The sequence below is a fragment of the Protopterus annectens genome, chromosome 3.part0, assembly GCF_019279795.1.
Source record: "Protopterus annectens isolate FY-2018-M chromosome 3.part0, PAN1.0, whole genome shotgun sequence".
Taxonomy (NCBI): domain Eukaryota; kingdom Metazoa; phylum Chordata; order Ceratodontiformes; family Protopteridae; genus Protopterus; species Protopterus annectens.
The window spans coordinates 1,096,437,707-1,096,450,921 of NC_056731.1; the positions used below are offsets into that span (position 1 = coordinate 1,096,437,707).

At 40.7% G+C, this 13,215-nt stretch overlaps 1 protein-coding gene across 5 annotated transcripts in view; it reads right to left on the reverse strand.

Annotated features, from left to right (window-relative positions):
- The window catches only part of DROSHA (drosha ribonuclease III), a 3,547,421-nt gene that overhangs the window by 2,109,554 nt on the left and 1,424,652 nt on the right, over window positions 1–13,215 (reverse strand). For all 5 annotated transcript variants that reach the window (XM_044065333.1, XM_044065331.1, XM_044065329.1 and 2 more), the window contains exon 13: window positions 11,647–11,721. In XM_044065333.1, coding sequence (XP_043921268.1) covers window positions 11,647–11,721 — 75 coding nt within the window. The remainder of the gene's footprint in view (window positions 1–11,646; window positions 11,722–13,215) is intronic.

A 13,215-nucleotide genomic window follows, 5' to 3' on the forward strand; every position in this document is an offset into this window, starting at 1 on the left:
CAGGATTCCCTTATGGGGATGTGGAGGTAGGCATCTTTTAGGTCTAGGGACACTAACCAGGTATTTTTTTTTCAGCATAGGCAGCAGCTGCTACAAATTTAGCATTTTGAATTTGGGGACCACCAGGGAGGTGTTCAGAATGGATAGATCCAGGATGGTACGCCAAGTGCCCTCTTTTCTGGGAACAAGGAATAGTCTGGAATAAAAGCCTTTGCCTGTTTGATCTGCGGGAACAGGCTCTACTGACCCCTGGGATATGAGAGTTTGGACTTGTTTCAATGTCTCTGCCCACTGACTTGGAGGTAAGTCTGGGTACCCTGCTGGAATTGGGAATTCGTTGAAAGAGAATTTGTATCCTTGAAAAATGATCTTAAAGACCCATTGGTCCTTTGTTACAGAGAGCCAACTTTCTATGCAAAGGGAGAGCCTTCCTCTTAGCTTTTGGTGAGTGAAAGGAGGGCAGAGGGGGGAGAGGGAGTCACTGAGAGTTTTTGCCATAAAAAGATGGCATAGAACTCCCTGCCTTTGGGGCAGAGGTGGTCCACTGTTTGGTTCTCTGCTGTCCCTGGGATAGGGATCTGGGTGGTCTGTCCCTGCGGGGATTACCTTGCCCCTGTCTGCTAGGTGCGGGAAAGGACCAGTGCTTACAGGGAAAATTCCTGCTGAACCTAGGAGGTTGAACATAAAAGGAATCTTTTGCTGTTTCCATAGATTTTGCTTTGTCTTCCTTCTTTTTAAGCACCTCTTCTGCTTTTACCCCAAACACGAAGTCCTTATCCAAGGGTGCATCAATTAATTTAGACTTGACATGATCAAGGAGAGGGTGTTCCTTCAACCAGGCATATCTCCTAATAACAAATCCTGACACTGCTGCCTTGCTTGAGGCTTCTAGGGCATCATATCCACAGTGTAATGAGTGTTTGGCCATTTGACAAGTAGAGTGCAGTAAATCTGCTAACTCTTTCGAATTGGCACAGTCAGGAAAGGTAGAAATCTTTTGCTTTAACAGTTTCAAAGTGTGTTGTTGATATTTTAACATATGGAACTGACAGTTGAGTGCTCTGATAGCTAAGGTTGCAGAGGTGTATACTTTTTTACCCCATCTGTCCAGAGCTCTGGAATCCTTGTCAGAAGGAATACGATTCTTAGCAGTACTAGCCTTAGCTCCTTCATGTCCCTGTGTAATGACCTCTGGGTCTGCAGCAGGATTTCTGTACAGGTATTTGTGAGAATCTGGTACTCTGTAATACCTTGTCAGGTTTACTGGGAGCAGGTGGGAGGGCAAAAGGGGTTAAGTTGGATTCATGGAAATATTCATCCACCACTTCTAAGATATAGGGGATGGCCAGGGGTCTGTGCTGGGGCAGGTATAGATACTCGCTTAATCTTTTCTTAGACTGAGGGAAGTCCTGAGATTCCTAGTGGAAGTGTTCCCTGAGGATGTGAAGGGTTTCCCCAAAGGAAAGGTCTTCTGGTGGGAAGGCAGAAGGAATGGATTCCTCTGCATCTGAATCCTTGTAAGCAGTCAGAGGTTGTTGTTCCTCTTCAAAATCTGAATAATCAGATTCCTCAGAATCTTATTCTGTCATTAGCTCAGGATAAGGGTGTCTTTTCCTTTTAGAGGTTGCGGCCTGACTACCCCTGATAAGGGAAATAAGATCCTCTGCCATCTTAAGCATTTGGGTTTGGGGTGGTGGAGCAGGAGTAAGATGGTGGCTAGAGGTAGGTTTTCTAGGAGTGGCCTGGCTTCTAAGGCCTAAGAGTATCCATCGGTCTGAGAGAAATGGTAGTCGGATGAGAAGACATCGTTTTTTGTCTAGAATCGGTAGTGCATAAGGCCTCCTTGGAAGCCGGTGCCTGTGTCGTGGCTCTGGACCCAAAAGAGGCAGAGACCATCAAAGGCACAAAAGACGAAGAAGATTTCTGCGGCATAGCGGATTCCGAAAAGGTCTAGCTAGAGGCCTGCATAGATATCATATCAGGCCTAAGGGGCTGCGAAAGCACCTCACTGAATTCCGGAGAACTGATGACCTGCTTAGCGGTAGCGTCGTCGGAAGGCTTAGCCTTGTGTGGTCTGTCTCTATCTTTATCTCTATGTTTTTTTGGAATGTCTACGGATTGTTGGCAGACGGACCCCCATTTCGGAATGCAATGACAGAAGACGAAAATGCCTGTCTACAATAAGAGCTCTATGAAGAATGATTCTCGCATTAAAGAGGGCACAGAACCGGCAATGGGGGACGTCGTGGTCTGGGCCTAAACAAGTGACGCAGTATGAATGGAAGCCTCTGTGTGGGATCTGCTTTCCACAGGTGAAACAATTAACTTTTTTGGACATCGGTTAGTGCAAGAAAAAAGGATCCCCACGGGGTACTTAGCTTTAGATGTTTTCAGCTGTAATTTGAGCTCTGGTAGAAACTGACCGGCACACTTGCGAACTGCTTCTGCTACAGGCTCCTCGGTAAGAAAGACTGGTGTAATGGCCTTGGGTGCCTTGCTTTATAGCACTGACAACCTGACGCCAGTCCACAAGCGACAGCAGCCGACGTAGAAAAACATTGACTCTGGTATTCGGGCCGGCTGAGGGCTACCACAGCAGGGATAACCCACAGGTGATGACTGCAACAGTGAAACGCAAAGAGCATCTATTTATATGCGCACCCCAAACAGACAACAGCCTGGTTAACAAAAGGAAAAACAAAACTCCTACTTAAGAGTGAACCTGCAAGCTGTCCTAAAACCTATAGACTAATAACTTGCCTTCTGACGACTTATAAACTATACACTGGAATTGAAGTTGACAGTTTATAGTCTAATACAGCAAAATCAATGTTCCAAGAAAAACAACCAAAATGTAGCGGCTCGGAATACAAACACGTTTATTAAACTTGTAAAAACAATAGTAGGTTAAGCCCTTTCATCTGAAACCATAGTCAGACTTCATCAGAACAAAATTCTTATGCACCTTTGCTTATTTTGTACCAAAACCAACCAATCGCATACAAACATCCCCTTAATTGATTAATCTATTCATATCAATTATTAAAGTGAACATGTCACCATATACGACTAAAAACAATGCTAAAACATGATGACACTTACTCAAAATATGACATTAGTTTTTCACAATGAACCATCTTGGCAAAAACGTTTTCATCCACACAATTATTAAATATTAAAATGTGTGTGTTATAATAAAAATACTGCTGAACCATACATTTAAAACATTGTACTGTAATTATAAAAAATCCAAGCTATGTAAATTACAGTTTTGCAGCTCGAATCTTTAAAACACTATTGATACTAATATTGCCATTTAACCCTGGGGGCCTCGCCGCATCCAGTTTTAATTGCCAGTACAATTCCTTATACTCTAATCCGCCAACAGAGTTTATAGTCATTTAGAAGAAAACTTAATCATAGCAATAGAACAAAAGGGTAATAAAGTCATATCGAACAAAGGATCATTTGCTATTAAATAAACTCATAATGGAGAATTGTAAAAAAGGGAAGAATCTAAGTAGGGCATGACAAGACTACAAAAAAAAAAGCATTTGACAGTATCCTACATTCATGGATAAAAGAGTACTTAAAAATGTGTAAGATACACCCTACAATTATCGATTACATTACAGTGACCATGAAACAGTGGCAAACCACTCTGGAGTTAAGCCATGATAAAGGACAAATTACTATACCAGGGATAAAAATTCAGAGGGGGATATTCCAGGGTGACTCTCTGTCACCACTGCTCTTTTGTCTTGAACTTAACACATTAAGCTGTCTACTTAACAGATTAGGTCATGGCTACAATTTAGCTCCCAGGAAACAAAAAAGTATAAAGACTTCTCATCTTTTTGCAGATGACTTAAAACTGCACAGTTCATCAGATGAGAAACTGAAAGCACAACTGCAAGATGTCAAAACTTTTTCAGATAATATATGAATGTCATTTGGTCTTGATAAACGTGCAAAAGCAACCTTTAAAGAAGGAAAGCTGGAGCACCAAGAAAACATCAGTTTGGGACAGGAATGTGATATAAAAACTTGAGCAAGGGGGAGTGTATAAATACTTGGGAACTGATGAAGGATCAATAATAAAACATGAACAAATGTGAACACAACTTGGTAAGGAATATTTTAGAAGACAATACTAAAAACAGCAATGATATCTAGAAACAAAGTCCAAGCTATAAACCAATTTTCTCTTCCTCTCTTAACTTACAGTTTTGGAGTCATTGTCTGGCCTCAAAAGGGGTTGTCTGTCTTTATATGCTGTTAAGTACAGAATGGGGGGGGGGGGGGCAGCTAATGTCCTGAAACAATCAGGAAAAACAGTAAGTACTTTGGACTTACTTGATTTGCATACCTTTCTTTTGAAATAAAACACACTTGTAACCAGGAGTATGTGGGATTTAGAAAGACCGCAATTTGTGGGAGAAAGGGTTTAGTAATACTAGAAAAAACAGCAGGGCTTTCAAATAGTTGAAACAGCTTGCAAAGGGAGACTGTTGTTAGGAAGTATAGTATGGGGAGGGGGCAAGCTAACATCCGTGATGGAGTGCTTTACTTAAAAATAGAAATTAAACAAGGGCTGGCAATTAATTTTGTCTAGAGGATAAAGCACACTTTCTGTATATTTTGAAAATAGCATCCTGGTTGCCCGGTTTTGTTAAAGAGCACTGCAGGCCAATAGATCGAACTTGGCTTGGTGGGGATCCAGGGGAAGTAGATTAAAAGGAGAAATTTTTGTATATTTTGAAAATGACACTCATCCTGGTTGCCCGGTTTTGTTAAAGAGCACTGCAGGGCCAACAGATCGAATTTGGCTTGGCAGGGATCCAGGGAAAGTAGATTAAAAGGAGAAACTTTGGTATGAGCACTCCATCCAAAGAGACAAGAAGCTTCACCAAGGTGGTTTTAAAAATTGGCCAAGTATACCACTTTTTCGATAGCTGTCCTTTTTAAAATACACCTTTATTTTAGTAATATTGTCTAAAACTAGAAACTCATTCATTAATAAAGGGGCATTGTTTACAAAACCTACAACTTTTTGGATCCTCTTCAGGGCATCCACTTATAACCTTTTGGAACGTCTCATTTTCAGAATTAGCTTTTAAATTAAACCCAGTTTTATACACAAAAGAGGGGTTATCATCCAAAATTTGATAATCTTTGGGGTTACCTCTTAAAGTACTCTAATTCCTAATGATATTATTCTTAACTTCCTTAGAATGAGGACCATATTAAATCATTAAAGCCTTCTCATACTTGGCAATCCTTTTTATATTGTTATCCTGTTATAAACCTTTCCCTAATAGTGGCTTATATTTTTTGCCCCAATGGGATGACACATATCCTTTCATATCATTAATCAACTTTAGGGGATATCCTTTCTCAAGAAACATATTACCTATAAAATCTAATTCTACAATAACATTCTCTAAGTGTGACGTCATTCTAGCCGCCCTTATACACTGCCTTTTAATAATACCCCTTTTCTGCTTAAATGGATGGCAGCTTGAATATTCCAAATAAGTATTAGTGAAAGTTGGCTTTCTATAAATATTTGATTTGAAGCCCAGTTCATTATGTGAAATTGTAGTATCCAAATAATAAACATTGGTCCTACTAAAATGAATGCGTAAACCTAAAAAAAAAAAAAAGATGCTTGATTTAAATAATTCATCAATTTACCTGTTTGTTGTTCGGACCCTTTTCATAAAGTAAATGTCATCTAAAAATCTAATATATAACTTAATATGTTCAAATAAATGGTTACCAAAAATCGTAGATTCCCATTCAAGCATCACCAAATTAGTGAATATGAGGCACAAGAAGCCCCCACAGCTACTCCTCTAATTTGTTTGAAATACTCCCCTTCATAGAAAATAAAATTTTTCTCTAAAACCAAAGCCATTAATTCATAAATTAGTGAATTTATTAAAATCTAAATTGGAGTATTTAACAGCAATGTTATAAAAAAAACTCTAAAGCTGTCTCTTTTGGAATGGATACAAATAAATCTACTACATCAACAGTGAGAAAAATTAGGTCTTTAGACGATAATTCTTTTAAACGTCCAAGGAAATCCCATCAGTCCACCACTAACTAACTAACCAAATGGCTTAGTGGTAAATCACTGTGACTATGGTGTGCAAGGTCCTGGGTTCGAGACTTGCAAAGGCCAATTATTTACAGCTCAGATGGCTTTGTCATAAATTGCTGTGCCTATAGTGTGCAGGGTTACTGGGTTCAAGACTTGGGTGGCGAAAGCCAGGGAACCTTTTTAGAATGGGAGGGTGGCCAAATGGTTAAGGTGTTTGCCTTGCAAACACAAGGTGCAATGTTTGAGTCTCACAAGGGATAACTGGCTAGGCTTAAAATGGCTCACAAGGGCAGTTAGCCTAGTACTAATCTAATTTTTTAAGGTGGGAGGGTGGCTTAATGGTTAAGGTGGTTTCCTTACAAACACAAGGTGCACGGTTTGAGTCTCACAAGGGATAATTGGCTAGGCTTAAAATGGCTCGCAAGGGCAGTTAGCTTAGTACTAATCTATGAACCTATGGATAGGAAAGCAAGACGGATGCTTCAATCTCATCAAATGATTTATAAAAATCAGTGCATATCAAGATGCTGACCCTCACAAGACCCCAAAGGTAGTGAAAGATTTGAAACATAAGGAGAATAAGTCAAAGATGACTTCATTGCTTACTTTAGCAGAAGAATATCAGCGTCAAGAGGGAATGGAAACCAAACCAGAAGTAGATAAAAATCAGGCAGCAACTGAATGTGCCAAAAAAACAAAAGAAAGAATACAAGGTGAATGATCAGCTGAGATGGCAAGAAATGTGGAAAATGCATAAATATTGTTGCAAGTATAGAAAACTCCTGGAACAACCTCATGTTGATCAGGATCGAATGCAGGAATGGTTAAGGAGAGGTAATTTTAAACCAAAAGACAAAAGATTAATATTGGCAGCCCAAGACAGTGGACAACATACACATTGGTTTACAAAGTGCATTGAACATGTGGGAGATACAGACAAATGTAGGTGTGGTAAAACAGAATTGGAAACAGCCGCACATCTTGTTGCTGGTTGCGATATACCTATGGCAGAAGGGCTGTATACTGAAAGGCATAATAATGTGGCAAGACTGTTGCCTTGGATTGTGCAAACATTATAATACTAAAGTAGCTGAAAAACACTGGAAACATGAGCCACAAAGCATCATAGAAAATGCTGAAGTTTATATCCCATAGGATCATCCATTACCAACAGTTCAAAAAATAGATGTGAGGAAACCAGATATAGTAGTCCATGAAAAGAAAACAAAAGTAGCATTGCTCATTAAGATTGATATACCCAGTAACTACAGTGTCCTACGTAGAGAGAGAGAGTCAGTCATAAAATACTATGATTTGGAGGCAGAAATGAGGGAAATTTGGAAGAAAGATAGCAGGCAGTTCCCGTAGTAGTAGGAACAATGGGTCTTATAAAAATGAATTTAGAATTAGACTTAGATATGTTACCAATACATATAACTCCATACGAACTGCCGGAAAAGTCATTATTGGACACACTGCGGGTGCTGCAAACGGCACTTCTGGCTGATGTCAAAGACTGAAACAATACTAATTTCATGAACTTGATCATACTTTGACTTAGGAATGGGATCCATTCTTGTCATGTTATTAAAAACCCAAAAGACTTGGAGAAATAAAAAAAAAAAAGGCATCCTGGGATATTGTCTGGGCCCCATCGATGCAGTTTTCTTGAGGACCTGTTCCCTAACGATAGTAGAGGAAGTTACATTTAATGGTATTTCTTGAGGTGGACAGAGGGATAAAGTTAGAGATTAATTTGTCTGCCAGTAGGTTTGCTGTATCTTCGGGCTCAGTATACGTGGCTCCATTAACAATGAGCTCTGCACTCAACTGTATATTGTCTTTGGGGTTGCAGACACAGCTAAATAATTCCTTGCAGTTTTCCTTGGCCTGGGAGGCTAAATTTACCTCAATATGGCTTTTGTATACCTTATTTTTCCTCTGAGTTGTCTGTTTATTTTAGTTTTGCTTTTGTCCTGCTGGCTTGCTGCACCTCCTAATTTTTGCTGCAGTATTCTTCCTTATGTTATACAGCCTGTTGATGTGCCTCCACCGGGTTTTTTTTTTTTGAGTTAGTTCTGAACGTATTATTGGTGGGTACAGCTGTCTCGATGCAGCTATTACCATACTTACTTAGGGTTTCTGTGAACAGTTCCAAGTAGACAGTGGTGTTCTCAGGGTTTATAGGGACTTGAAATTTTGCCAAGTTATCACTTTATAGTAGGAAGTTAGCCTTACAACAATTCCTGAACATTCCAGGGTTAGCTAGGGTTCCAGGTTTTGTTTTTATTTCAAAGGAGACCATTTTGTGGTCTGACCTTATCAGAGAGGATATTAAACTAAGCGGTGTGCACCCTCCCACATTAGTGAAGACCACATCCAGTATGTTAGCCGAGACGTCAGAGAGAAAGATTTTGTGCTTTTAATAAATCCTGGTGGAACTTGTTCCTGTTGTTCGTTACTATTTACTTGGTTCCTGTTGCTCCTGCTCCAGTATGTTTGCGCCCCTGCCCATGGCTCACTCATGTGGTTCTTAGACATGAGGGTCACAGCATGAGTGGTAGCATGCAATACACCTTTTGAAAGCAGCTAATCTGGAGTGCTTCATCTACTGATGAGAAGGGAGCTAAGACAGTCATAGCAGGAATAACAAACTGGCCCACTCACTAGCACATGACTCTTGTCTCGGAGGTGAATAATTGGGTAGCTTAGGCTCTCCAGACAAGGAATGATCAGGCTGCTGGGCTCTTCCCCCTGAACAGTGAAGCCCAGCTCTCACCCCAAAAAAAGGAACAAATGGGCCTGATGCATTTAGGAAGGGGGTGCCACTAGGCCAATTCTTTGGATGAGGAAAGAAAACAAAACAGGAAAAACAGATGAACTTCACTACTAAATCAGTGCATTCAAATAGGAAAAGGGTAAGTCAGTGAACTGAAAAGTTTAAATCTTTCAAAGGGAGGAGATTTACAAACAACAAACATGCAGCATTCCTTTAAAGACTGCTTAAACAGTGGGGTTGGGTCACTATCCTGCCTTCACTTGGTCATGACAGGCAAAAGCACTTGAGACATGAACACTAACTATGGAGTAAATGAGGCCCTGAACATACAGGTGCATGAGATACAGCATGGTGACAAGCAGACTGACAGACTGAGTTGGTACCTGGGACCATTCCACCCTGATGGAGAAAATATCCACCAGGCAGACTGGAAGGCTTCCTATTAGACTTTATCACTTCTTTAACTCCAGCCATCCAATCAGATCAGGCAAAATATTAGGAGCAGATTCTCATATTTACCAAAGAGCTTCTCTTGCATTAATTAAAAATCAAAGACCTGAATCCACAACATTCTAAGCCATCACAGGGCCAAGAGAATTAGTTTTGGTCATTATTCCCTGAACTTTGCAATCAGCAGTAGGATGAGTGGGAATTCAGGTAAGGTGGACAAGATACATCCTTTGCCAATGATGCTGAATGCATACAGCACAAACTTTACACTGGCAGAGTGCACCAAACAGAAGAGAAAGTGAACCATGTTCTCCCATGAGGTAGAAATATTGATTTCTGGCGTACCCCACTTTCAAAATATCTGATCTAGATACTGCTTCTGAATCTTCAGTTCTGGGCTATGAAAACAGCAGTGGCTCAGAGTCTTTCAGCTCATACACCTCTAGCAGAGTATATACTGCAAACTGCTAACTATACCCACATTCCCCATGGCTTCCTTTGACATCACATTGAAAATTAGTTGGATTAAATTAAGAGGCATCCTGTAAGGAAGTTTTCTCATCAGTCTATGAAGATTAGAAGTACTGTCACTCAAGGATCAATAATACCCTATAAATGGTGAGAAAGCTACTACAAACTCACCACCATGCAGAGGCCTCCATCCACAGGACATGCAAAAGGTCTGACTGCAGGAATCAGAGGTCCATCTGGAAAACTGTGGGTAATGTCTGCCATTCCAGTGCCGGTAACCTGTGCATGACAACAGGAGGAGACATGAGAGCTCTGACATTTGACACATCAGAGATGACTGCACAGCACATATACAGAAGCCACAGTACAATCAGAGCTCAGGTACCTTCACCCAGGCTTCCAGTGTCATGACTTCCAGAGCTCTCTGTATAGAAAAGAATGACCAACAATGGAGACTGAAGAGATTAGCATTCTGCGATGGGGTCCAGGGTGGACTTCATCCGCATTTAGGTTAATTCCTAGGGATGACATCAACAGCGGCACTAACTGCATGGATGCTATCACTTATAGCCACTCAAATGAGCCAAAAGGAACAAGTCTTCCAAGTAGGGAAATACACTGCAATACATCTGCAAGGTTTTGTTAAATATGAACAATACCCTGGTAATTGCTCTGGATACTGAAGAAAGTCTAAATGGCCACTCTTTTCAATGGAAGTGATACCCACTTACAGCAAAATGGAGGAATCTCCTGTGTGGTTCTCAGTCATGATGTCTCAAAAGATGTCTTATCAATTTCAATAACACTAATCAGATGCCTTGTAACAGCAGCAGTATGACACGCTGAAGAGTGACTGAGGACCAGATGCACAAAGGCACTTCACTGACACCAGTATCCTCAACGTTTTGTAAGGGGGGGGGGTGCCCAGCTCCAAAGCAATGCCATTTGCCTTCCAAATGAAATTCTGCTTCCAGTGCTTATGCTTGGCTTTCTTTTTCTTGAGGACGTTGGGGGGGACACCTTGGTGGGATTTTTGGGTGAGGTACTTCTTCAAGGATTCTGCCCTCTGCCCGATGGTCTGCAGGTTGAAATTAGCACACTAAGGAGAACTGGGCATTCTGTGCTCCTGACTTAGATAAAAAAGACACAAACTGTGAAAGTCTCTGTGTAACATTTGCTTCTTACACTTCATACAGCTATTAACTTTGGTACTTCACATTTAGAAAATTACACTGTAAAAGCAATAAAAAAGATGATAAAAAGATTCCTCAGTGGGGTAGTTATGTGCAAACTTTGGCTTCAGACTGACCCAATAAGTTAATAACACAACAGACTTGATCCAGATACTCTGAGGCAAGAAAAATCTGAAGATGGTGCCAGACAACAATCCCTCAATATTACCCAATGGCTTGATGTTAGTAAGGGAAGGTGTCTGCTAGGCTGGTGAGGGTGGAGGGTGGGGTAGGGGAGAGGAGAAAGCTCTGGAATTTGGGCCAGCCATCAGGTTCCAGCAGGCAAGAATTCCATGAATCAGTACTTCGACAGTGATTTACAAAGATCATCATATACAAAGAGGAAACCAGAATAGATCAGGCACTGGGTGAGGAAAATTCTGCTTATTTCTATTGTGTATCGATCTAAAACATTAAACACGTTAATGAAATACATTTGTTCTGCACACAAATCAAACTTTACAGATCTCCCTGTAAAGAAGGAAGCACTTACTCTAAACAAAAACTGCAGCTACATAAGGATTTAAGTACTACAGTAGTGCTTTGACTTATGTTTACTATGCTATATAAAACTTTTGTGCTAGTGAGGACATCCCAGTACTTACCAGGCAGGAACCTTACAAATCGAGGCATGAAGTGAAATCTAGGACACGAAGAAGAGCCATCCTCAAACCCTGGGCCTGTAGGTAAATACAAGTGAACAAACTAGTCTCTTAACTTACAGCTTTAAACACAGTTGACATAGAGATAGCAATCAGTATAGTGAATATATATAAAACTAATGACAACAAAATATGTAACACATATTAAACAAATCCATTTGTTGCAGCTAAACACATTCAACTGCATCCGTTTCCACTTGTTCAGGTTCCACTTAAATATAGTCAATTATTCAAAGCTTTGCTGAGGTTATTTCTCCCCATGAAGAAATAATTCTAAACATCTGACAAAAATCTATCCTATTTAACTGTTTAGCGTTTCCTCCATCTTCAACATCCCCTCCTCCTCAGCTCCAGTCCTCTTACACCTAGTCATAGAATATCGTCTCTACATTATATTGTACACTCACATACACAAAAACACACTCATTTTCCTGTCCTCCAATTACACAGAAGTCTAGAGGTACACAGGCTTCCAAGAGAGTTTTTCCTGACATGCATTCTCAAGGTACTAAGGGTCAAAAGCCTGCTTTCCCTGACAAATCCGTTTCCATTTGACATTCGACCACTTCTACCCTTATGCCTCCACTTGGCTGTTTTTTCTTGTCTGGCAACAGATCACCACAGACTCGCGGGTGCCTTCCATTATCCAAAATGGCTATTTTATAGTTTGGAAGTCCCTTCTCCCATTCTCAGGCCTTCTTCAAACTCCTCCTTGCCAGCTGCCTCATTTTTCTTTGGTTCTTCAGGATCTTTTGGTACAGCGAACCACCCAGCCTGTTCCCTCCTCTCAGCAGGGCAGAGTTTATTTACTTCAGGATGTTTCTGCTTCCAAGGAAGGAGAATTTTGGAAGCCCATTCTACATCTCTCTTTTCTCAACACTTTTCTAAAAGTTCCTTCCATCAGAATGTTGCCTGTACAGATGCTGTTTCCCCTGCTACTTCTACGTTTTTCTGGTGTACCTGGATTTGAAGGATACTTACCTACACATTCCTATTCACCCTCTCTTCAGGAAGTTTTTATGTTACTGTTTCTTCCTCACATTATTAGTTCTCTGCTTTGCCTTTTGATCTTTCTACAGCTTCAAGGATCTTTACTGAATGTCTGGCTCTAGTGGCAAGCTTTTGCAGACTTCAGGGAATTCAAATATTCCACTACTTGGACGCCCTTTTGATTCAGGCCCCCTCTCAGCATCTCCTGCTTTGAAATCTTCAATTCACTAAGCTGCTTCTTCACCTTAACCTCAAAAAGTCTGTGTCGACCCCCCCACCACCACCACCACCAGGACAAAGTGTTTCTGGGATGCTGGATTCAGAGCAAACCAATGATGGCTCGTCTTCCATCTCCCAAGGTCCTCTCCTGAACTGCTTATTTTCAGTCATTTCTCCTCTTCCAATTCTTCCTGCAAGGGAATTTCTGCAAGATCAGGGGTACGTGGCATCCCATGGTTCTCTTCACCAAACTCCATATGAGAAAATGTGAATATGTTTGACTTCATCTTCTGGATTTTTCTG